The sequence below is a fragment of the Perca fluviatilis genome, chromosome 16 (genome assembly GCF_010015445.1).
Source record: "Perca fluviatilis chromosome 16, GENO_Pfluv_1.0, whole genome shotgun sequence".
Lineage (NCBI taxonomy): Eukaryota > Metazoa > Chordata > Actinopteri > Perciformes > Percidae > Perca > Perca fluviatilis.
Window position 1 is genome coordinate 12,285,248 of NC_053127.1, and position 24,265 is coordinate 12,309,512.

Genomic DNA, 24,265 nt, shown 5'->3' on the forward strand with positions numbered 1-24,265 from the left:
AGAAAATCTCACACCTTTCACTCAGCGTTTTTGTCGGAGCAATATGGCTTTGACCTTTGATCCATTCCAAATTGATTGCTTACACAATGACAATAGATGTCTAAAGTTAAAGATTTTTCTGAGCCTCAGATCGACACTTCCTCACGTGTAAGCTCTTTTCACAAACACCGTTGCCTTCATTGAGCCAAGTGAATCATTTAGTTACATTAGCTTTCCTCTTTTCAGTGCTGGTAAACTTTAAACTAGAGCAGCTGCTAATAATGAAACAGAAACCAAACTATCCAGATAAAACACAAACCAATGTCTGAAATATGACTGTATGCTGCAGCATTAAGGAGAACTAAGGGGCTTAACCCAAACCAAGAAAAAGAAGAAGAAAACAAAAACTGCCCAAGTTCACAAATATACAAAAAGTATATGTCGCTTTAGCAGACATGTGAAACAATTGTTGTTATAGGTTGGTGGTGTTTTATATTTTTTATGGAGGCCCATGAACAGATTTAAATAAACATAAAGCTCAGTTCTTTTGTCTGATATTCATCTTTTGCTATGTGGAATCCCTATTTTACTGCCCCAGAAGAAATATTCAAACACCCCTCTGCAGGTGATTAATATCCTAACATATACAGTTATGGCTCTGGCTTGTTCAAACCTGTAAACTTCAGCTTCCAGCCGCAGGCAGAGCTGTCAGGAATGGGTCGACCAATTACTGAGGAGGCTGACTGACTGACTAACAGTGTGGCGTGACATGATCCAGTTAGTGAAACCCTTTACTGTCAGGTGCTAAGGTTTTCTTCTGTAGTTACAGTTTTAAAACTTGTCCTGCGAGTTTTTCTTCTCTGGTCTGCCAAGTTCACGAAGGAGTTTTACATTAGGGAGTTAGCTGGAAACAAATTGTATGCAGCTAATCGCAGTGGTTACCATTCATTTCCGAGGTATCTTGATCTCTGTAGGCCTCAGTTGCAAATCAGAACTACGAAACACTTGATTTTGAGCCCGAGGCGAATTTGTCAAACGAAGCTGGTTTTTGGCTTTGTTGGTTTACCACACCTTCCACTCAGACAGAGAGTCACTGATCCTTATTAATCAATCATGTTTTGTAGCAACAATCCAATTTTTCAGCAACTGTTGTCTAAAGACTTAAAGACCATGAATAAGAGGCTTAATTCAAAACTACAACAACATCTGAAGAAGTTGTCACATCGTTGAGAAACCACAAAAAGTCTAAACTTTGAGAAGTCTTAATAAAATCTAAATCACAATTTTTTAAATGTAAAAAAAGTTCAAAAAGAAAAAAAATCCCTCCTCTAACCAAACTGTAACACCACATTTTGCAGGTGTTAAGACAGTTACCATTAATGTGATATTTTGCATTTGTTTTTCAAAGAAAAAACAACACACAGTATATGGTATGGATTCATATTATTCCTGAAAATTAAACATTTTCTGTCACAGGAAACTGACTTGTTTTTAAGGTATAACTTCAGCTACAGTCAAAACGCATTAGTCATATTTAAAGCAACACTAAATGCAACAAAGAGAAATACCGGACACCTAAAGATTACCAACCTGACAGCTAGGGCGTATTATTTGGTGGTATTATTAATTATTAAAGCTAAGGAACGCCATTTATATAAGCATGAACATAACATAAACTTGGCATTCAGCTTGAACTTTGCTGCGTGGAATATGAAAAATGGTTCATTACCTGTGATCTGTCAAGTTGAGGACAGCCTCATGGACATGATATTTTTTTGTTATATAAACAAACAAAATTGGTTAAAGCAAGTCATTTTGCATTTTCTCTCATTCTCATTCTATAAAGCTGAGACAAATTCCATATTCTGTTAGCGTTCAGATGCTGTTGGTGCGATCTGACCTGGGGGCACGTTCAGCCCCGACAGTACGTAGCGAAATGTTTAAATGTATTTAAACTGCAATGGTGCTGCTTGGAACACAGTGTTGTGTACGCAAGTGCACTACCTTTTCATTATAAAGAGTTTACATAATCATCGCTGCTGATCGGGTAACACTTTGGACACCAACCAAACGCGAGAAAACTTCCTCAAAGCCTGTTGCACACTGTTTTGAAGAAACACCGCTCAACCCGAAAAGCGTAGCAAAACGGCAAAACAAAAAATCGTTTATTAGATTTTCCCTGGGTTCCACCGAGCACAGCTGATCACGGCCACTCTACGTAAAGGACTTAGGTATTTCTGTAGTGATAGATATGTATATTTTTTATTTGTATTGGTTTACATCTAGAACGTCTACACTTCGTCTTATTAAAGAGCTTCATCTGTGAAGCTCTTTGAACTGCACTAACCTGTATGAAAGCTGCCTTACTATATATATATATATATATATATATATATATATATATATATATGTGTTTTGATTGATTGATTGGTATATGGTTGTATAGTACTTCATCCCTTCATACAGTCACAGGGACGCTCCCTCCAAATCTATCTGTGGTTGCCGCAGGGGTTTTTTTATTGCTCTTGATGTATATCTGGGGTTTTTTAAAGCAGTAAAAGAAATTCTCATGAATATAAATTTACCGTTTTGTAATTACACTTTATATTTTGACACCTTTTATTTCCTGGAACCCTGTCGAAGTTCAGTGAGTCTGCCAGTCATTAAAAACAGATTTTACTAACACTTCTGCAGCTATGGGTCTTTTTTACCTGTTCTTCCACACACACAAAAAACACTTTTAGCACTTCAAACTTGCGTGCATTACCAGTGTGTCTGTTTTTACTACAAAGGCATGACGTGAGACGAGAAACTCCTCACTGCTATTCAAGAATCCGAAGTTTCCAAAGACAGAAGTCACACGGAACTACAGGACCCTCAAAATAACTTCCGCTGTCTTAAAAATGAATACATGATAAACTGAAACGTAAAAATCGAATCCCAACCAGGGTGAGAAACACTCCTTCTCCACTCTAACAGGAAAACACAGAGGGGTGTGGTCAACGAGTCTCCCTGACAACCAGTTTCGTCTGACTTTGTAACAATAAAATCATCAAAAGAAAGCCTTGTTGAGAAAAGCTGACTGGCAGATGAGGCGTCACAGCCCAAATTATTTTCTAAAGATACAGCTGACACAAGACATGCTGAGTTTGTGGAACCAAAGACAGATTAGGTGCAGCAGCGACTTCAGCGCACACTCCACAGATGATGTTAGGGGAAAGATTACAAATCTCACAGTGGAATATCACCTTGGGCTTTGTTTCTCTCCATTCTAACATTTTATACACTCAACAATTAAATGTAAAGCTAAAAGAGTCAAATCGATAATGAAAATAATCATTAGTTGCAGCCATAAGGTGTCTAACTATGCTGCCAAAATGATCACTGAGATCAAATGAAATGTTTAGTTTAGGAGAACACCTGCGGAAGAAGGTATTTCAAATATTTTTCTCAGAAACGATGGACTGCAGATGAGACTGTCACTCCAACAGAGGAATTAAAATACAAATTACGATTACTTTGTACCGATACATGACTTTCACATGACAAGACAAACAGCATCAAAGCGCTGTCAAAGCTGCTATAAATCAGGTAACCTCCCAGTTTTGACAACAGCCACATATACATGACGCTACAGGTTGAAATAAAAAGGAATGCACCCACACACAGCAAAGGCCTCTGGGAAGTGGCTGGACACACCCCTATTTAATACCCACCCCGAATGGTTTGTCAGTGTTGCGACAGTTGACAGTCCAGTGATTATGAACAAAGTGCTGTTGTAAGTACGTGAATGTGAAGGCAGGGCGTAGCTGCACAAAAGAGCATGCTTGTGCAGTGAATCGCCCCCCAGCTGAAATGAGAATATAAAAAAAAGAATAGTAAAGAATAAAAAGACACCTGTTGTGCTACTGAACATGTTCCCATGTTGAAGGTTTCCTGCTGCTGTGTGTCTGTACTGAACAGATGGACTTTTCACACCCCTCTCTGCATTTTTCTTCTTCTTTTAGTTTCTCATTTTAAAGAAACAGCTCCATGTACGGCAGAAAGGTTGTACTTTAAACTGTGAATCATTTGAAGAGTTGGCACCAAGGCACAAACCAAACTGCCGCCATTGATTTGACTCAAAATGGCTTCAGTAGATGTACGTCGTATGTATGTCTTTACTGAGGGTTTCAGTCATGGGGAGGTGAATTTCTAGTGTGTATTGTGTGTTGTGTGTGTGTGTGTGTGTGTGTGTGTGTTTGTGTGTGTGTGTGTGCGTCCTTGCCTCCTCCTCAGCACTTGGCTCAGGGCTCTTGATAGGACTGGACGACTGACTGAACACTGAAGACTTCCCGCTGATGCTCTGAAATAACAGAGAAAGGAGGGAGAGAATAATGAGAGACTGTCAGATTTGAACAGAAAATAAACTGCAGACACTAGACACACAACACATGGCATCATCTTTATGTTTTAAAACCATGCTAAAGTAAATCAATAGAAATGTGGATTCGGCCACTAAAGAAACATATAAGTCTTTACTGCCTTAAAAAAAAAAGTAATGGATTGGAACTGATCAATGCAATCTAACTAAGCTGAGCCGATCCAGCCAGGTGGAAGAATGTGTTTTTCTTTAAATGTTAGGGTGTGCCACCTCAGCAGAGTCAGATTAGGTGTGGCACTGTGTCTCAATCAAACACACCATGAGCATTAAGCTCCAAGTGCATTGACTCAAACAGCAGAACTTGCATGAGTATATTATTGGAAAAAAACAAGCAGTCACAAAGGAGATCCAGAAGGAATCCTGAAATATTCTGCTGCATTTAATACTGGAAAGAGATCAAATCAAACCAGGAGCTGAGGAAAGACTGTTTTTTATCAAAGAAGCAGAGGAGAAAGATGGGGAGAGAAGATATTATTTGAATGTGTTCAGCCAACAGTGGAGACCTTGTGTAAACCATCCCAAGGGCAAAGGGCAAAGCATTCAGGAAGCGATGATTTATCAGAGCAGGGAAGAGTTTGGCAGATGCAGAACTAGACAGGCGCTACATAAAACGTAATCAATGGAGAGGAACAGTCAGGTAGACCAGAGATAAAAATAAGATGTGACAAACTCTGAGGCCTGCAGCACAGTTTGTTTTGATCAATAGGACTACACAATTAGTAATGCCACATTATATCTTGGCAGTGACACAGTGTCTATTAACCGGTTATTCAACTGGCAAAGGTCAGGATTAAAACCCAATTAATAGAAATTACATTGTTGATACCTATGGTACCTTAGTTTCAGTACCATAGCTGAGGAATATGAGTAAGTATGAGAAAACAGGACTTTGATGTCAACTTATGATACTTGACAGTAGAGCTGGGCGATATAGAGAAAATCAAATATCACGATATTTTTGACCAAATCGATACATCGACATTGCAGCGATATTGTAGGGTTGGCTAATGGTGCTTTCACAAAATATTTACACAATGAGATTTTTGAAAAACATTCATCAGTAATGTGGATATAATGACTAAGTGAGTAAAGGCAAAAAATAGAACAGCTAACACAGTCTGGTAAGACATCACTTTACTGTAACGCATCCTTTAAAACCAGAAAAACACAACACATGTCTGCCATGTGTCATATTGTGATATTACGATATCCAAAATGTAAGATATATAATATTGATATTTTGTCCAGCCCTAATTGACAGCTGCAGACATACACATCATAATCAGCACCTACTACTATAACAGCACCTGTTGTGGTTTGATAGCAAGCCCCAACTATGGATAACGACTGCGTTTTTTTTCTTCTTAAGATTAATGATTTGGGCCTTTTTTAGCCTTTTATTGACAGCAGTCAAAATTGACAGGAAACATAGGGAGAGAGAAGGAGGCGGAATTAGGGCTGCGACTAACGATTATTTTCATCATAGATTAATCGGTTTGTCTACAAAATCTTATTCTCTCCTTTATGTATTAAAATGTGCCAATGGTGACACGTGGAAAGGCTCCCATTGCCACATGAGCTCAGCCTTCTGTCCATCATATTCACCCATTTATCTCTAATCATAAGCTGTGAAAATTAAATGCCCGGTGTCAGAATTTATAAGTAAGCGCTATATGTGAAACATGCTTGCACTGCTAATGTTCTTCTGACAGCTGCAAAGCGGCTCCCTCTGTTTTCACCCTACAGTTGACCTCTTTCCTGCTCTGGCTGATGAAACTGATCGTGACTGACGAAACCAATAAACTATCGAAGACGTTTAACAGCCAACTGAGATCATCGGTTAATGATTTATGTGTGCACGCTTTCGCCCATTTACCAAGAATCAGTCATGAAATCTGAGCAAGACTATCAAGTCTGGACTGATTCAGCTCATTTATTTATGTGTTTTTATCTGTTATCAAGAGACCACACAACAGAGTTTCAGAGACTGGAATCTGGTCTTGTACTTTCACAACCCCTCACCAAACTCTGTCCAATAAACAAGCTGCTGAATGTACTGTATGAATGCATGTTGATGCAGTTCAGATGCGTAAACACCAAGCAACTGAATAAATAAAAACGGACAGAAAAAATGGATACTACGGAAATTTGTTTTACTGCTCCTCGTCCAACTTGACCAACTTACTTCTAATCATAGCTGAGACACAAGTCAACTAAATGGCTGCTTGCCCTGAAGCCTAGAGGGGCCCCAAATTACTTTATTACTCCTGTAAAGTCTGTTGGCTCCTTTCACATAATTTGAGTATTTTAAGTAATATTTTCTTATGTTTTTGTACTGATTTTATACTTTAACTTTGCATAAGAGGGAAATGTGTACATTAAACAAGTAGTTATCAATGCATGGTGGTATTAAAGTTAGTTTAAAAGGTGGTTTATTTTTGGTGTGCATAGTGCAAAATTAGTTTTAAGAAAGCCAACTGGCCTGCCAGAGTTTGATGGGGGGGGGGGGGGGTTACTCAAACCAGCTTGTATGCTGTCTCTAAACCACATTCTTTGCCATTTTTAATATCACTGTTATGCAAGTTTATTAAACCCTTTCACGGACCACATAATATGAGCTCTGACCTGCAGGTAAAGGGGTTGAAGAGGGGAAAGTTTTCTTCCAGCCTTCATTTAAATAATAGATAGAAGATAAGATAAGATAGACTTTAGTAATCCCACATTGGGGACATTCCTGTGCTACAGCAGCTCAAAAGAAAAAAATTTACACACATCAGAATAACACAAATACACATTAAGTAGACATAGGAGAAAAAATATACATAAAGTATAAGAAATAGAAAAAATAGAATTAGTTATAATAATAGTAATACACATAATAAACATATTTACACAATAAACACCCATATATAAACAGACAGTATATAAACACAGATAGGTTAATAGATATTAAATATTAGATTAGGCTAATGATAATGGTTTAACAGGCATTTCCATCAGGAGAAGAAGCTGAACATATGGGGCTCACCTCGATGGTGCTCTGCTGCTGGTACATCAGGTCGGCGGAGTCCTGGCTGCTGACGCTCAGGTGGGACATGCTCTGCAGGTACACCGGGGACACCATCTGCTGCTGCATCACCATGTTAGGCTGCTGGATCACGTAGTAGGCCTGCTGCTGCTGCTGCTGCTGAACCGGGATGTAGGACTGCTGCTGCTGAACCGGGATGTAGGACTGCTGCTGCACCGGGACGTAGGACTGCTGCTGCACGGCCTGCTGCACCGGGACCAGGTACCGCATCGTCTCATAGTTGCCGTTCACCGCGTACGGCATCGGGGACACCGACCCGGAGGAGATCACCGTGCTGGTCACCGGCTCCGGAGAGGCCACGTTCACGGTCCGGTAGGTCGTCGTCCTTTTCTGGGTCGTTTGGACAGACATCTTGATGGATCGGCAGAGTGGATCAGCTCTTGTAGACCCCCCACAAAAACCGAGAGAGAGGAAAAAAAAAAAAAAAAAAAAACGCAGAAAGTTGGAAGTCAAATTCTCAAATAAGTAGCCTAAAGTCACAACCCCGCTGGTTCCTAGGGTTGTGTGTGTTTTTCAGCGGTGGAGAATTTAACCACCCCAGTTGAACTTCCTTCTCTGCTGGGCAAACTGGAGAGGAAAGTCCGGTTAGAGGAGTTACTCCATGGAAAGGAAGACCGAAAGACTGAGGGAGGTGCTCTGCTTCTCTGTATGCAAATACTGCTGAGGAGGCGGGGGGTCAGAGGAGAATGTAGCTCACAGCTAGCAGGAAGTCCTACCTGGTTGCTCTGTCCTCCAGGTGCTCCTCCCACATGCAGGTGGAGCGGACACTTTAAACTGCACCAAAATATTAGTTTCTAGGTCATCATTTAATAAAATGCTTGCATGGGAATTTACATTGTCATGATTTGCTGTCAGGGGTAGGCAAATAACTGAATTGAGAAAAACAGCCACCCATGATTGTACTGTCACAGCCATCGGCACAGTAATTCATGCATTTGCCAGTATTTCAACACCAGTATGCCTTTCTCAAAATATGTTTAGTTCATAGCAGTGTATGATCGTCCTGCTCGACGCCCAGTGCTACTACTACTATTATTATTATTATTATTATTATTATTATTATTAGCCTATTATTATTATTATTATTATTAGCCTATTATTATTATTATTAGTCAACAATTGCTCTTGGGAATTGTTGGGTCCTAATTATAGAGTGTGGTCTACCCTAGACCTAGAAGTTAACGTTATAATTTGACACTATAATCCTAAATAAAATGTAATTGAAATGTAATTGAACAATTTAATAAACACAAATATAATGCAATCATACATTGTTAAATAATCCAATACTTTCTTATTACATGTTATTTCTTACTGTTTATTTTCCCAATGACATTGGCCCCTAAATTTCATTCCAGCAGTTTACAATTGCATGGCTGCAATAGCCTACTCTATTTTGAAAAGAACCAGGATGAAATAAGATTTCATAATAATGAGCTAGGTTTAAAAAAAAAAAAAGATTACATTTTTTTTCTCTATTTAGTCATTTAAAAAAAAGGATTTGTTTAATAACGTTTAGCTTATTTTTGGTGTTGGTGTTGCATGCTGGTTTATAACAACGACCAGAACCATTATAGGATACATCTTTTTTAATTGGATTATTGTATTAGTCTATATTTAAGGTACATCTGTGCTTTTCTCGTTGTGATATATAAATAATAAAAAATATCTCGTGAAAAAGGTGTATAATGAAACCAATGAAGCTGAATGAATGAATAAATGTGTGTGTGTGTGTGTGTGTGTGTGTGTGTGTGTGTGTGTGTGTGTGTGTGTGTGTGTGTGTGTGTGTGTGTGTGTGTGTGTGTGTGTGTGTGTGTGTGTGTGTTTTTAAACTCTACTCTCGCGATGCGCAACGAGAACAAGCACCGTAATGTACCACTCCATTGAGGAAGCGGCTTTTATTTATCGGACACAATAATGGCTACAGCTATCCGACGACTCCGTTATTTTCTGCGCGATCCAGTCGATATTGGTGGGTCACTGATGTCTCCGTCGTCCTGAAGACGCCATTACCTCCGGTGAGAGAGCACAAGGCAGTCTACGCACGATGTTGTCAACCGTTGTTAGTCGCCAGCTTAGTGGCATCTTGTCCTTCATCCAGCCCCGACTGGTTCCGCTAGCTGAATGCGTCGACCATACCAGCAGCCACCAAACTGCACCCTGGAAATAAATAATTGAACGAATCAACGCTTCTCGGTTGACGTATGTAAATGTTAAACCTCGACTTCAGACATTTTGCGAATCTATAGCAGCCATTCTTCAATTCGGGATGAGTTCAAATTCACCAAGCAGTACCTGTCTTTGTAAAAATGTAGCTAGGCTACATCATAAAATTGGTTTGTGTTTCCTCCCCTACCAGCATATTAACTACTAGCTACCAGCATGAATCTTGGAAACACATTTTCTTAGGTTATTCAGATATGTGCTACATTTAATATCCTAGCATATCACGTGAATATTAAAGGCATTTGACAGTACATTACGTTATACCTGTTACCCTCATTGTAAAATAGGCTACCTTAAAATGCCGAATGTCGTGGATGCGGAGTTTGTTAAATTTACTTGCTCTACCTTTCAAACGATCCAGTTTAGAATGTTAACTAGATAAGCAATATACTGGGTTCTAAACTGTAGGCCTAAGAGGTCGCAGCTTGTTTAGTTCGCCTCATCTGTGATCTGTTTCAAAACCCTAACCTCGTCTCTACCGTTCAGGGAGGATGGTGTATGTGTATTTTACAGATATATTATCTGGTGTGTGTGATCTTTTATGAATTTGTGAAATTATATAAAATGTTTAATTTGAGCTAAGAACTATTTATTTAACAAGCTGATTGAAACAATCTTGTTGAGAAAAGGCATAACTTCTAATTAAAGGCCTATTCATAATTTAGTTGACAATAAGTGAGCTGTAATTGTACAAACGTATCGACCAAATGTAAGCTTTTACTTTGGAGTAAACCTCTGTTCGTTGTCAGTGATGCAGCGCCTCTTCTACTGCTGCAGGAGTTATGTAATCCAGTCCGTCTGCCATCATCCGCTGGTTATAGCAGAGAATAACCTCCCTTTGTCATGCATCTGGTCAACACCATCTTTTTTTTAATTTCTCGATTGTTGTAATATCCCTTTCTCTGTTCGACTGAATGCATTTTTGAACTTTTTTGTGAAAATAACATAAAAGAAAACAATTTAAGGGGAGACACTACATGTGGGGTAAACTGTACATTTTAAAGGGGTGATAGAATGCAAAACCGATTTTACCCTGTCATAGTTTAATAACGACAGTTCGGTGGGTAAATAGGACATACATATAAGCTCAAAATCCCATTGACACCCTTTTACTATGAAAATTTCATATTTTGAAACTGCCGCTGAAAACGGGCGAATCCCAACAAAGCTGGAAGTTGACGTCAACCTCCCAAAAACCGGAACCTTTGTCAGCCCATGGGTGTATTAAGAGAACGGTCACGCCCCAACATTTACATAGGCTACACAACTGACCTGAGATCAGTTAGTCTTCTGAATCTAGGTCGTGTAGATCTCAGAAAATGTATACATTGTTCATATGCTATTTTACCATTAAATTCACTTCTGAGACTTTTTATGCGAGAAATCAACTACTTAGAGGTCAAATATGGGCCGCTTTAACGAAAATTGATGTCTAATTGCAAATTTTGTTCGACTGTGTGTCGGACTTCAGAGGCTGGTGCTGCCTGTGTTGCTGCCTCGCGCCCGGCCTGCCTTCCTCCACAGACCCCGGCTTGCTGTGAGCCCGATTGAGCTCGGCACGGTTGCTGCAGCCCACAACACCTCATACCCCGCCAAAGTCACCGTTTGGGCTGGTGGACTACTACCAAACGCCGCTGCTCTGACAGAGCTCCAGGGCCTGATAACTTCTCCTTCCTGCTAGCTAGCTAAATGCCCGGTGTTGTGAGTGAAAGCGCGGTCAGCGAAGTTTTTTACGCCAGAATTCTCTTACCACAGATTCTAGTTAATCTTATAATGTGTGTAATTATAATGTGTTGAGTTATTTAAACAAACGATTGGGAAAATAACCCGCTTGTCCGCGAGTCTCATTGATAGAGCCTGCGGCTGGATGGAGCTCTATCAATGAGAGCTAGCTAGCCTCCTCTGAATTCCTCTGGAATTCACAAATATTCATTATCTTGAAATTCGGACACCGTTGTTAGCTTTATAAAACATATAGTTAGATGTTGTATAAGTGGCGTGACGAATTCAAACTGTGAATATACTTCATTACGACCAAAAATGAAGCTAACTAGCCGCAATCTGTACACATAGGATTGAAGGGACAGTCGCAGCTAACGAAACCCTTACAGCTCACAAATATTCATTAACTTGAAATCGGACACCGTTGTTAGCTTTATAAAACATATAGTTAGATGTTGTATAGCTAAGTGGCTTGACATGGGTGTAACATGTGGTAAGAGATTGCTGGTGTAACAAGCTCGCTGACCGCGCTCACACACGGGCCATTTAGCTAGCAGGAAGAGAGGAGATGCAGGCCCTGGAGCTTTGTCAGGGCAGCGGCGTTTGGTAGTAGTCCACCAGCCCAAACGGTGACTTTGCGCTGGTATGAGGTGTTGTGGGCTGCAGCACGCGTCGGAGCTCAATCGAGCTCACAGCAAGCCGGGGTCTGTGGAGGAAGGCAGGCCCGCGGCGAGCCAGCAACACAGGCAGCTGAACTCCGACACACAGTTTTACCAAATTTGCAATTAGCCATCCATTTTCGAAAACGGCCCATATTTGAGCTTCATATAGTTGATTTCTCGTAAAAAAAGTCTCAGAAGTGAATTTGGTAAGGAAACATTGCAGTGTCTGGAATATGAGATTCTGTCGCGTTTCTAATGTCTGTGTATTGGGGATTCGCTCAACCAATCAGCACACGACCTCTAATGCGTGTGTATGGCGAAGTCGCTCAACCAATCAGCGCGGCGTCTATAGTGTGTGTGTGTACGGGGCTAAGGCTCAACCAAGCAGCGCAGCTCATCTAAATATTCATGACCATACCATATTTGGAAGAAAAGCTCTTGTTACAAATAGGGCCAAAACACAGGGATGCATAAGGGCCAATAAAATATCAACCGGGCCATTTTCAGCCCAACTAATGTTACATACCCCATTAGGAGACCATAAGGAACAGTGTGAAATACCCTATATAATCATTCTATCACCCCTTTAAGAGATACAGTGCCTTGCGAAAGTATTCGCCCCTTTGAACTTTTCGCTTTTGCCACATTTCAGGCCTCAAACATAAAGATATAAAACTGTAATTTTTGTGAAGAATCAACAACAAGTGGGTCCCAATTATGAAGTGGAACGAAATTCATTGGCTATTTCAAACCTTTTAACAAATAAAAACTGGAAAAAGTGGGCGTGCAAAATTATTCAGCCCCTTTACTTTCAGTGCAGCAAACTCTCCAGAAGTTCAGTGAGGATCTCTGAATGATCCAATGTTGACCTAAATGACTAATGATGATAAAAAAAACCCAGCTGTGTGTAATCAAGTCTCCGTATAAATGCACCTGCTCTGTGATAGTCTCAGAGGTCCGTAAAGCGCAGAGAGCATCATGAAGAACAAGGAACACACGGCAGGTCCGAGATACTGTTGTGGGAGAAGTTTAAAGCCGATTTGGAGATAAAAAGATTTCGCAAGCTTTAAACATCCCAAGGAGCACTGTGCAAGCGATAATATTGAAATGGAAGGAGTATCAGACCACTACAAATCTACGAAGACCCGCCGGTCCCTCTAAACTTTCAGCTCATACAAGGAGAAGACTGATCAGAGATGCGCCAAGAGGCCCATGATCACTCTGGATGAACTGCAGAGATCTACAGCTGAGGTGGGAGACTCTGTCCATAGGACAACAATCAGTCGTATACTGCACAAATCTGGCCTTTATGGAAGAGTGGCAAGAAGAAAGCCATTTCTTAAAGATATCCATAAAAAGTGTCGTTTAAAGTTTGCCAAAAGCCACCTGGGAGACACACCAAACATGTGGAAGAAGGTGCTGTGGTCAGATGAAACCAAAATCGAACTTTTGGCAACAATGCAAAACGTTATGTTTGGCGTAAAGCAACACAGCTCATCACCCTGAACACACCATCCCCACTGTCAAACATGGTGGTGGCAGTATCATGGTTTGGGCGTGATTTTCTTCAGCAGGGACAGGGAAGATGGTTAAAATTGATGGGAAGATGGATGGAGCCAAATACAGGACCATTCTGGAAGAAAACCTGATGGAGACTGCAAAAGACCTGAGACTGGGACGGAGATTTGTCTTCCAACAAGACAATGATCCAAAACATAAAGCAAAATCTACAATGGAATGGTTCACAAATAAACATATCCAGGTGTTAGAATGGCCAAGTCAAAGTCCAGACCTGAATCCAATCGAGAATCTGTGGAAAGAACTGAAAACTGCTGTTCACAAACGCTCTCCATCCAACCTCACTGAGCTCGAGCTGTTTTGCAAGGAGGAATGGGGAAAAATGTCGGCTCTCGATGTGCAAAACTGATAGAGACATACCCCAAGCAACTCTACAGCTGTAATCGCAGCAAAAGGTGGCGTACAAAGTATTAACTTAAGGGGCTGAATAATTTTGCACCCAATATTTCAGTTTTTATTTGTTTAAAAGGTTTGAAATATCCAATAAATTTTGTTCCACTTCATGATTGTGTCCCACTTGTTGTTGATTCTTCACAAAAATTACAGTTTTATATCTTTATGTTTGAGGCCTGAAATGTGGCAAAAGGTCAAAAAGTTCAAGGGGGGGCGAATACTTTTCGCAAGGCACTGTATCACCATGATACTTCTCCAGTTGATTAATTGCATTCATTACCTGTTTGGCCTTAACATTGTTAACCTGTTAACCCTGTCAGTCGGTCTAACATTACAAATGCATACAATAGGCTACCAAGCATTGTTCAAGCTCCCAAAACATAATTTTGAATAATTTTTACGTTTGCAAAGATTCCTAAAATGCTAGGCTGAATTCAGATTAAACTATAGTGTAATGTGTGTATAGTTTCTATTTGTTTTGTTTTGTTATAAGTATCTTAGTTATTTAGTTCTTCAATGTTTAATGTTGCCTGTTTGTATCTCTTCTACATTGCTGCTGCAATCTGAGGCATGTAGATATTTTTGATAAAATATAAAGGGTGATTACAGAATGAATTGGGTCTTGCTGCTGCAGAGAAGACTTTCAGTCTATGGTTTTCTGGTTTTTACCTCTGTAAATGTTAATAATGCGGCAACCCCTCCATGTTCTTTTTTTCCAGGTCCTGTTCTGGTTGATCTTGTTCATTGTCTTACTGAAATCATGTCTGGCTCAGGGGACTTACCAGGTTAGTATTTAACTTAAGGTGTGTATTTAACAAGCTTCCTGAATTTTAAATTGTATCACTATGGCACTCGCACTAGTGATTCCTTGGTCCGAAATATTCCGTTTGTTAGGACAGAATTAGGCAAAACTGCATTTGAGTATTATGCTCCATATAAATGGAATAACTTTCAGATTCTAATGAAATTAAGCCTGATTCTATTTAATCACTTTAAATGTCTCATGTTTAAGAGTCCATGTATTATAAATGTAGCCATGTGTAATTTGAGTTGTTTAACATTCTCCAGTTGTTTTGTGTACTGTGTATTGCAACTGTATATTATACTATTAATTACTATGTTCAGTCAATTTTATATGTATTGTAATTTTATATGGCATGTAATTAGGGCGTCATTGGAAATGGCCCTTCCTGAATAAATAAAAGTGATTTTTATATATATATATTTATATATATATATATAAATAAAAATAATAATAATATTGCAGCAGAAGTCATCACGCACAATTTGGTCTGGGGCTGTTTTGGCCACTTAGTTCCAATGAAGGGAAATCCTAATTCTGTGGAATAAAACATTTGAAGCCTGTTTTTTAACCGCAGGAACTTTCCCCGGGGACTAGGGACCTAACTCGTTGCGTTTTGGCCACAGGGACCAGCGTCTAAATTAAGTTTCGGGGACATTTAACCCCCTAAAAAGTACCTGCTCGGGGCAGTAGTACTTTCTGGAAGTACAGGAACCTTCGAACTTGGGTTTGCAGAGATGACCGTCGCTGATTGGTCAATCACACAGCGTGGCTGCTTCAACTTGTGTACCACTTTTATTCATAAAACAAGAAAGTACTTTAGTATTTATTTATGTTAACATTTATTTATACTTTTGTTTATACTTCTATGTATAATCTTTTTCTTGTGCAATAATTACATCCAATATTTATGCTAGTGCAAAAACTTACAGCCATACCCTTGTAATTTTTACATTTGTTATTAGGGTTGGGTAGCAAAACCGACGGAGGTGATACTAAAAAAAGTACCTTAGCAGGTACCAGGGACGTTTTTTATTTTTTTATTTATTATTATTTTATTTTTTTTAATGGAAAACAAAAAAGGCAAGCAGGTACCATGTAATGGAAAAACGCCATAACGTATATGCCTAATCTTCACAGGTCTTTAGACCTTGGTGGAAACCCAGGTAACAATGGGCTGAAGGAACCTTTTTAGTTCTTTGAAAATTTGTCCCTGGGACTAAAAGTCACAGCTCTAGACAATAGAGTGCAGTGCGCTGAGCTTTGTGCCAACAGTTTGTGTTTGGCCTTTTCCTGTTTGAATATGACAACGCCCCGTTGCACAAAGCCAGGTCCATAAAGAAATAGTTTTCCCATTTAACAGCTTTGGGATGAATTTGAAACGCTGACTGCGAGCCAGGCCTTATCTCACACTGATGCTCTGGTGGCTGAATGGGTGCAAATCCCTGCAGCAAAGCTCCAAAATATGGTGGGAAACCAGAAGAGTGGAGTCTGCTGTATCAGCAGATTAATGTCCATGAATTTGGAATGACATGTTAGAAATCACGTATGGGTGTAATGTTCAGGTGTCGTGTGTTTAATTCTGTAAACCTTATTCTTCGCAATTGCATTTATAGTAACAACTTAGATGTGATGATTAAGGCTTTGAGAGTCCGGAAATGATTGGTTTAGATACCTTGAAAGTGCTTGAAGTTTATGCTTCAAAAGGTGTACGAACCTGGAAACTGGTGAGGCAGTTAATGACTCTCCTCTTTCTGAGACAATAATTTCACTTTGTCTCTGCCTCGCCACCCGTATCAGAGTGATACGCTGTCGGGAACAAGAAGTTAAGAGAGAAACCTGTTGTTTGTGTCCTTAGCCTTGGAGGGTTCAGGGATGGGCGGGATGAGGCTTCCCGTCGGGATGACCCGACGAGCCCTCAGCTACGATGATAACCTGGAGGCCCCCATGTCCACGCCCCCCCATGACATCAGCATCAACAAACTGTGGAGACGACCCGTCATACCGGATAGGAAGTTTAACCAACTAGCTGAGGTAAGAAAGAAAGAAAGAAAGACAGACAGACAGACAGACAGACACAGCTGCTTTTACTATTACAATATCCTGTTTTGTCATCAAGAGGATGAGTGTGATGCAGTGTGTAGATGATGATGATAATTAGAGCTGCAAAGATTATTTGATTATTTGTCAACTCTTAGCTTAACCGCTAACTATTTTGATCGATTTGATTTTAATCGGTTTGAGTCATTTGTTATGAAAATGTCGGAGATTCCAGCTCCTTCAATTTGAATACTTCTAGTTTCTTCTCTCCTCTGTGACCGTAACTAAGACTAGTGATGCCAAATTAAGCTTTCGTGAAGCATTGTTTTAATTTTCGAGCCCACTAGATGGCGCTTTTTGTTAAACGAAGGGTTGAAAGCATACTGAGCTGCCATTCCTTGAGTGTTTTTCTTCAAACCGAGAGCGCCATCTAGTAGGCTCAGAAAATAAAGAAAATGCTTGACAAAGCTTAATTTGGCCATCACTAACTAAGACTGAATATGTTTGAGTTGTTGACAAAAACAAGACATTTGAGGACATCACCTTGGGCTTTGGGAAACACTGATCGACATATTTTTACCTTTTGCTCAAATTTTGGAAAACCAAATATTAATTGAGAAAAAAATCGACAGATTAATCGACAAAGAAAGTGATCGTTGGCTCCGGCCATGATGATGATGATGATGATGATGATGATGATGATGATGATGTTGAAGTTGATGATGTTTTTTTTTCCCACCAGGAGGATGAGAGTGGTGCAGTGAGTCGGTCTAAAGTGACGGACAGCGCCCCCTCCAGGTCACCAGTTGTAGTGAAAACCAAGGCCTCCTCCATCATCATGAATTCTCTCATCACCAGTATGTTACATCTGTTAATGGCAATAATATTCATCTATTTAAGAAGGACCACATGTATTTTATCTAAGCAAAACTGAGAATTAATAATTCCATGAGCAAGTAAAGTAAAAAAAAAAAGGATAAAATAATTGAAGAACAGAAGAAGAATAGTTACAATTGAACATTTGTTAAATTTGTTGTTCAAGCCAAAGCAAGTAATTAATTAACCAGGAAGTAATGAATTCATGTTTTTTTTTTTTTTAGTATCTGTCTTGGTAATGCTACAGTAATACTCTTGTATTCAGACAACGGGCAGAACAAAACCATCCATAGATGTCCTCCTCGGGAGCTAACTTAGAGTTAACTATGGATGATACAGAAAGCCGGTATAAAACAGCCCCTGGGGCAACAGTTTTAATGACTGTAGTATTGATAAGATTCAATGTTACCGGTTCTTTTATAGTTTATTCTTTCAAGACTTCACTCAGTATTTTGATGTCAGGAATATCTTTTATTTTATTGACATTTTGGATTTGTTTCCTGTGAGATATTGTTGAGTTTATATAATTACTTAGCTGTTGTAAAACTGCTGCTCTAATACATTTAGTTATATTTCAAATACAAATAAATTCTAATCCTGTTCTGAATTTAGTCTTTTAAATAACTTATATATTTTTAAAGCTATTATTTATTTTATTGAGTATTGATAAATAACCGAACCGATAAGGTGTATTGAAAAGATTTGTAGAATCGATAAAATCCTAATGATACCCATCCCTAGACATTATTTTGGGACATATAAAGCATACAGATTAGAGTTTAGATTCTCTGCCCGAGCCAGAGTCCGAACTTGACCCGACCCCCGGGCCGGGCCCTTGATCAAGCATTTTTTTTTTTTATCATTATTTTATTAGCCTAATTAGTGGGGAGAAAGCTGCCTCTCCAGCTTCTCCTGTAGCTCTGGGTAGATGTCCTGCACAGACTTGAGTGTGAGGTAAACTGTGCTAAATCGTGTCTCCCCCATCTGTAGCACTGTCTTCAATAATTGCACAACCACGAGTCCTTTGCAGCAGATATATGGTCTCTGCTATATCCGGCACGTTGTCGGCCAGTGCGTCGGCATGCAGACCGTGGCGAAAGACATAATTAATTAGGTGATCGAGACAAACAAGTCTCCTATGCAGTTTACATGCTTCGTCCTTGTTGCGTTATTCATTAAGATAATTTTAAACAGATTTCTGTAGTTCAAACAACTCAGAATTGTAGTTGAAAACCAGTTATAATGACCCACCTATTAAAAAATTGTCACGTTTAAATCGGGCTCGGGCTCATAATTACAGGACACAACGTGCACGGGCTTGGGTAGGGTCGGTCTTGATTTTTTTTGGGCCCGATCTAAGCTTTAATACATATAGAAAGCTGAGAAGTGCATTACGGTGCAGGAGCAGTTCAACAAGATTCTGTAGAGATTTGGTACCTTTTTATTCAACATGAACTCTTTATTATAGTCACTGGGATTCAGGATGCCCTATGACCTTTTTAACCTGTTAAATCCTTGTAAATCTACAGGGTTTGAATGTTTGATATTTAAAGATGGAGTGTCACTTTATAGAACCATTAAAACAATTTTTTTCTCTCTCTCTTTCAGAGCAGACTCAGGATAGTGTGTACAATTTTGAGCAGAGGGCCGGGCTCACCGACACCAGCTACACTCCCCACAAAGGCCTCACCGCTGAGGAGACGAGACACCACCACCGCATGCCCGAATCCCTCCAGGTAAGATACGCACGCCGATGGCAGTCGGAACAAGGCCTAACAGTGGACTAAAGACTGAAGCCTTTTGTTGTTGTCGCGGTTTAGAAACTGCAGATCCAGAGCATGGAGGCCAGAGAAGAGCGACAGAGCTCCTCCACCCAGTCCACTCCATCCAACACACCACACAGCTCCCCGAGACAACAACGCAGGTACACACACACACACACACACACACACACACACACACACACACACACACACACACACACACACACCCATGAGTCTACTGTCCTGTGGTCTAAATCCTGTTCATGAGTCTGTTCATACTAGAAAATGGGATAAACACTGAAAATCTATAACCTGTTTAAGTTTTACACACTGTTTGTGTACTTGTGTAGGGGCTGGTTCGGCAGTACCAGTTCAGATGTCAGCTCCTCCAACAGCAGTGTGGACCTGGCAGGAGGAGACCTGGCGGTCGAACGGTGGAGCGTGTTCGGGCCTCGGCCGCTCGTCCAGAAATCGACTTCTGACCTGGGATCAGACTCTGCCACAGCAGGTAAACAGCATCGCCCTACTGCGGAGCACGGAATCTTGACAAAAAGAGCTTTAAGTGCTCCGAAATTGAAGGATTATGTTAATTGGTTGTCAGCTAAGTTCCCATGGCATCTTCAAACCAAACCGAAATTTGAAACACTCCAATAAAAGCTCAAGGCTTCAAAGACTCCCTTCTGTTTGTCATAAACAGAAACAGGATTTGGGTTAATGGGTGAACAAATGACCTTTTAGACTGACGGTAAACACTGATTTACTGTGAGTCTGTTCACTTATTGGCTTTTGTGATGTGACAGTGAAGCATAGATTTTTTTTTTTTTTTTTTTTTTTTTCATCCCAGTGATATAAAAGTCAGATCAGACCTGTTTAAATTCAGAGCACGGACGGCTGCTTAGACACATTTACATTTTCACATGTGGGACGATTCAGTCGTTTTGGAAACTATCAAATTCTTTTTTCCAGGATGACTTTAGGTAGGTAGGTACAAAAAAGTAAAATAAGTTTGTGTGGATGGAAGGAATGACGAAACACCAATGTGTAACTTCAAAAGTTTTTGGCTGAAAGTGTTTTTAGATTTTTTTCATCTACATAACTGCTTGATATTATTCCCAACGTGGAGAGAAACTCCCACTAACCCTGTTGTACCTGTGTAGTTTAATCTTCCTTCACAGATGGCTGGATATTGACATTTACATACAATAGAGGCTGTAACAGTACAGTGACAGACTAACTTTCCTTGCGGTGCTCTTCACTTAAAGACAGGTGATCCCGTTTAACAGAATATGTTCATTATTAGCAGGAACACTTTATTCTAACTAGAATGCACTCAAAACTAAAGAATTAATGAAGAAGACCAAGAGGATAGTGACGGTTTAATCCAACCCCATTCCCCTCCACCCCTCACCTTCCTCACCCAGTTTTTGTAATTTATATGCATTTTTTGGTTCTTCCTAGTGTAGTTTGTACAGTCTACAGTTTCTGTGTGATAGTATCCGTTGTTACCAGTTTGATGTAATGTAAACAATATCTGCTTTCTATATGCAGAGTTGAGAATTCTCTCACTCTCTTAATCCATAATTTTCAGTCTTACAAAGACATTAAAGCCGCCAAGCTGGAGAGTGGGTTTGCGGGAGGAAAGCGAAATAACAGAATATCTAGAATTGACAGCATATAGTAGTTTGGATGTGTATGTATATACAGTATATCATTTCAATATGAAATGTTGTAATGTAAAAAGCCATTTAAGAACTTGTTGAAGAAATGGATAAAAAGGAAAGTGTAATACCAGATACTATTTACTTAATAAGTAAATAGTAGCGTAATAAGTAAAAGAGCTTGAGGCAAAAGTGTTTAAAAAAAGCTGACGTGAGGCCGATCTGTCCACCAGTCAGTTATTATTACCAGTCAAGGTTATTGAGATAGTTTACAGACTGCAGTACCATCAATTTGTGGAGGTAAAGCATATTAATAGATGCAGTCAGAAATCAATTCCGATTTCCGATTTTCTTTGAGTTAGGCCAGCCGATACCGATTTTAGCCGATTCCGATTTCATTTGTTCTAACCACTTTACAGCACACACAAATATTTATTTTCTATCTTTTCTTTAATAGAACATTTTACATTTTGCAAAGAACATTTTTTGAATAGATAATCGATTGCTATAAAATAGAACAATATAAATTACTCCTGGTGTGGAAAATTCACACACATCTAAAGTGCAGTATAAATATATTTCTCAAAACACACACGCAGGTCTGTTTGAACGGTAACATTACCTGAAAACATAAACGTCACCACTCATATATATATATATATATATATATATATATATATATATATATATATATATATATATATATATATATATATATATATATATATATATATATATATATCTCTTGCAGCCGGAGGGCAGAGGGACCGCAGCGTTAGCTTCTTGTCTCCTCTGGGGTCTGATAAACAGTAAATTCATCAAAGTCAGGGTGCCCAACGCTATTTTCCAATAAACTGTAGCTGTCAAATTTCACGGGACCCGGGACACTTATTCAGCCTCAGAGGGGAGAGAGAGAGCGGCTGAGATCAGTAGAGCAGCCGGCCGTGTATAATTACGACTTTATAAGATTTCATAAACAGCTTATTGAGCTGATGTTGCGCGATGTTAAAATCATGCTGCGCCCGAGTGCATTTGACCGGCATAAAATCGGCATATGTCAGACTGACCTGACATAAATAACTTCATAAATAAATAAACAAATGTGTGTGTGTGTGTGTATCTATTTGAGAGATGTGTGTGTGTATGTATATATATATATATATATATATATATATATATATATATATATATATATATATATATATATATATATATATATATATATATATATATATATATATATATATATATATATATATATATATTGCAAGCTGTTTTTTGTTATTTATATCCTTTGAGCCTTGTGTACTTTCTTTGCCAAAATATGAGAAATCATTTTCTTTTCTCTTTTCCCAGGTGGCTTTGCGCTGCAGGCATATCGCGGTGCCCAGAAGCCAACCGCCATGGAGGTGATGAAGTCACAGGCCACGCGTCTGGCTGACCACTCCGCCGCTCAGACAATGGCTCCTCCCAAAATGGAGATTCCCACAGTGGATGGTCGACGGGAGGGAGTGCGAGCACACAAGCTCAAACCCAGAGACATGAACGTCCTGACGCCCTCTGGCTTCTGAGAGGACGCACCACATCTGTCAGAGCTGCTCATCACTCAGATGCCAAAGGTCCCATGAAATGACAATGTCTCTGTGTTGTTATGGGTTTGGGATGACATTTCCATCCAATGATGTCATCGTAGACTTTTGGGGTCAGCAAATCTGTTTCATTACAACTTGGGTCTCATTTTCGTAGTTTTGTATATAATTCCTGTATTCTCACACAACGGTTCGCACATTTTCAATAATATGACCGTTCTATTCAACGTTGGGAAACGGCGACCGTTACGTGATCGTAGAGCTGGGCAATATATCGATATTATATTGATATCGTGATATGAGACTGGATATTGTCTTAGATTTTGGATATCGTAATATGGCATAAGTGTTGTCTTTTCCTGGTTTCCTGATGTCATTTTCTGAACTTACCAAACTGTTCTATTATTTGCCTTTACCCACTTAGTCATTATATCCACATTACTGATGATTATTTGCCAAAAATATCATTGTGTAAATATTTTGTGAAGGCACCAATAGTCAACACTACACTATCGTTGTGGTATCGATATCGAGGTATTTGGTCAAAAATATTGTGATATTTTATTTTCTTCATATCGCCCAGCCCTACGTGATTGTTAACGTGATTGCTACATTTAGGTCCCAAAAGTTCTGAAAAAAGATCATGGTTTGGGTTAAAAATAAGTTACCTTCCGTATGTAACTACTTAACGTAGTGACATTGAACTTGACGTAGTTCCGTACGGATGTTAACTTCCATAACTTAAAACAACAACGTTGACTTTTGGTTTCGCAGGGGACACGAGCAGCGCTCTCCCGCGTGAATGTCTCGTGTTTATTCGACCCATCAATCCACCCCAACCTCCTTCCTGCACAAAACCTTCTTTTATACCACATTACCTGGCTGCCCCCTTTGCTCCCGTCATGATTACAACAGCCACTATACGTCACTGCCTAACACCACCAATATGGGTCGTAATGATTACGTGGGTTAATATACAAATTAGAGGTGTGAATCTTCACTGATCTCCCGATTCGATTAGATTAAGATTATCATGTCAGCGATTCAATTCGATTCGATATCCCGATGCGTCAAATAAATTTTTATATTAAAGCCATGTAGGATATTTAATTCTTTTCAAGCTTCAAAAACAAAACATACTGTAGTGCTCTAATACTAAATAAATTGGATGCATAAAACTACAGCACTGAGCACATGACAAAACAGAATATGTAATAGAAATGTTGTTAGGCCTACATTAAATTGTAAACCGAAATAATCGATTATGAGCCTGCCGATTATCGATGCAGCATCGTCCATGCCCACGATTCGATGCATCGATTATTTGATTAAGTTCAACACCTCTAATACGAATTACCGTGCATTACTTTTTGTAAGCATGTGTACGATCAGTGAATAAGGACAGCCTGTCCTGTTTGTGGAAATACTCAACAAGGTAATACCTGTCATCTGGGATAGTGGCAACA

At 39.5% G+C, this 24,265-nt stretch overlaps 2 protein-coding genes across 3 annotated transcripts in view; one reads left to right on the forward strand and one right to left on the reverse strand.

The window, feature by feature from the left end:
* Positions 1–8,118, reverse strand: part of pof1b (POF1B actin binding protein) — a 31,691-nt gene extending 23,573 nt beyond the window's left edge. For both annotated transcript variants that reach the window (XM_039777715.1, XM_039777714.1), the window contains exons 1-2: positions 7,431–8,118; positions 4,247–4,324 (exon numbers count right to left, since the gene is read on the reverse strand). In XM_039777715.1, coding sequence (XP_039633649.1) covers positions 4,247–4,324; positions 7,431–7,841 — 489 coding nt within the window. In that variant the 5' untranslated portion in view covers positions 7,842–8,118. The remainder of the gene's footprint in view (positions 1–4,246; positions 4,325–7,430) is intronic.
* Positions 8,119–9,345: 1,227 nt separating this feature from the next.
* LOC120544113 (putative monooxygenase p33MONOX) lies at positions 9,346–23,153 on the forward strand. Its single transcript, XM_039777685.1, has 8 exons — positions 9,346–9,508; positions 14,791–14,856; positions 16,732–16,907; positions 17,656–17,770; positions 19,398–19,525; positions 19,610–19,713; positions 19,903–20,060; positions 22,567–23,153. The coding sequence occupies exons 2-8, from the start codon at positions 14,832–14,834 to the stop codon at positions 22,779–22,781; spliced, it is 921 nt and encodes a 306-aa protein (XP_039633619.1). The 5' UTR covers positions 9,346–9,508; positions 14,791–14,831; the 3' UTR covers positions 22,782–23,153.
* The last annotated feature ends 1,112 nt before the right edge of the window (positions 23,154–24,265 follow it).

Bases quoted from the DNA above. Each gene is read 5' to 3' on its own strand.
- LOC120544113 (XM_039777685.1), top strand. From the start codon at position 14,832: ATGTCTGGCTCAGGGGACTTACCAG. The intron at 14,857-16,731 runs GTTAGTATTTAA...TTGTGTCCTTAG, and splicing joins TGGCTCAGGGGACTTACCAG to CCTTGGAGGGTTCAGGGATG. The intron at 16,908-17,655 runs GTAAGAAAGAAA...TTTTCCCACCAG, and splicing joins AGTTTAACCAACTAGCTGAG to GAGGATGAGAGTGGTGCAGT.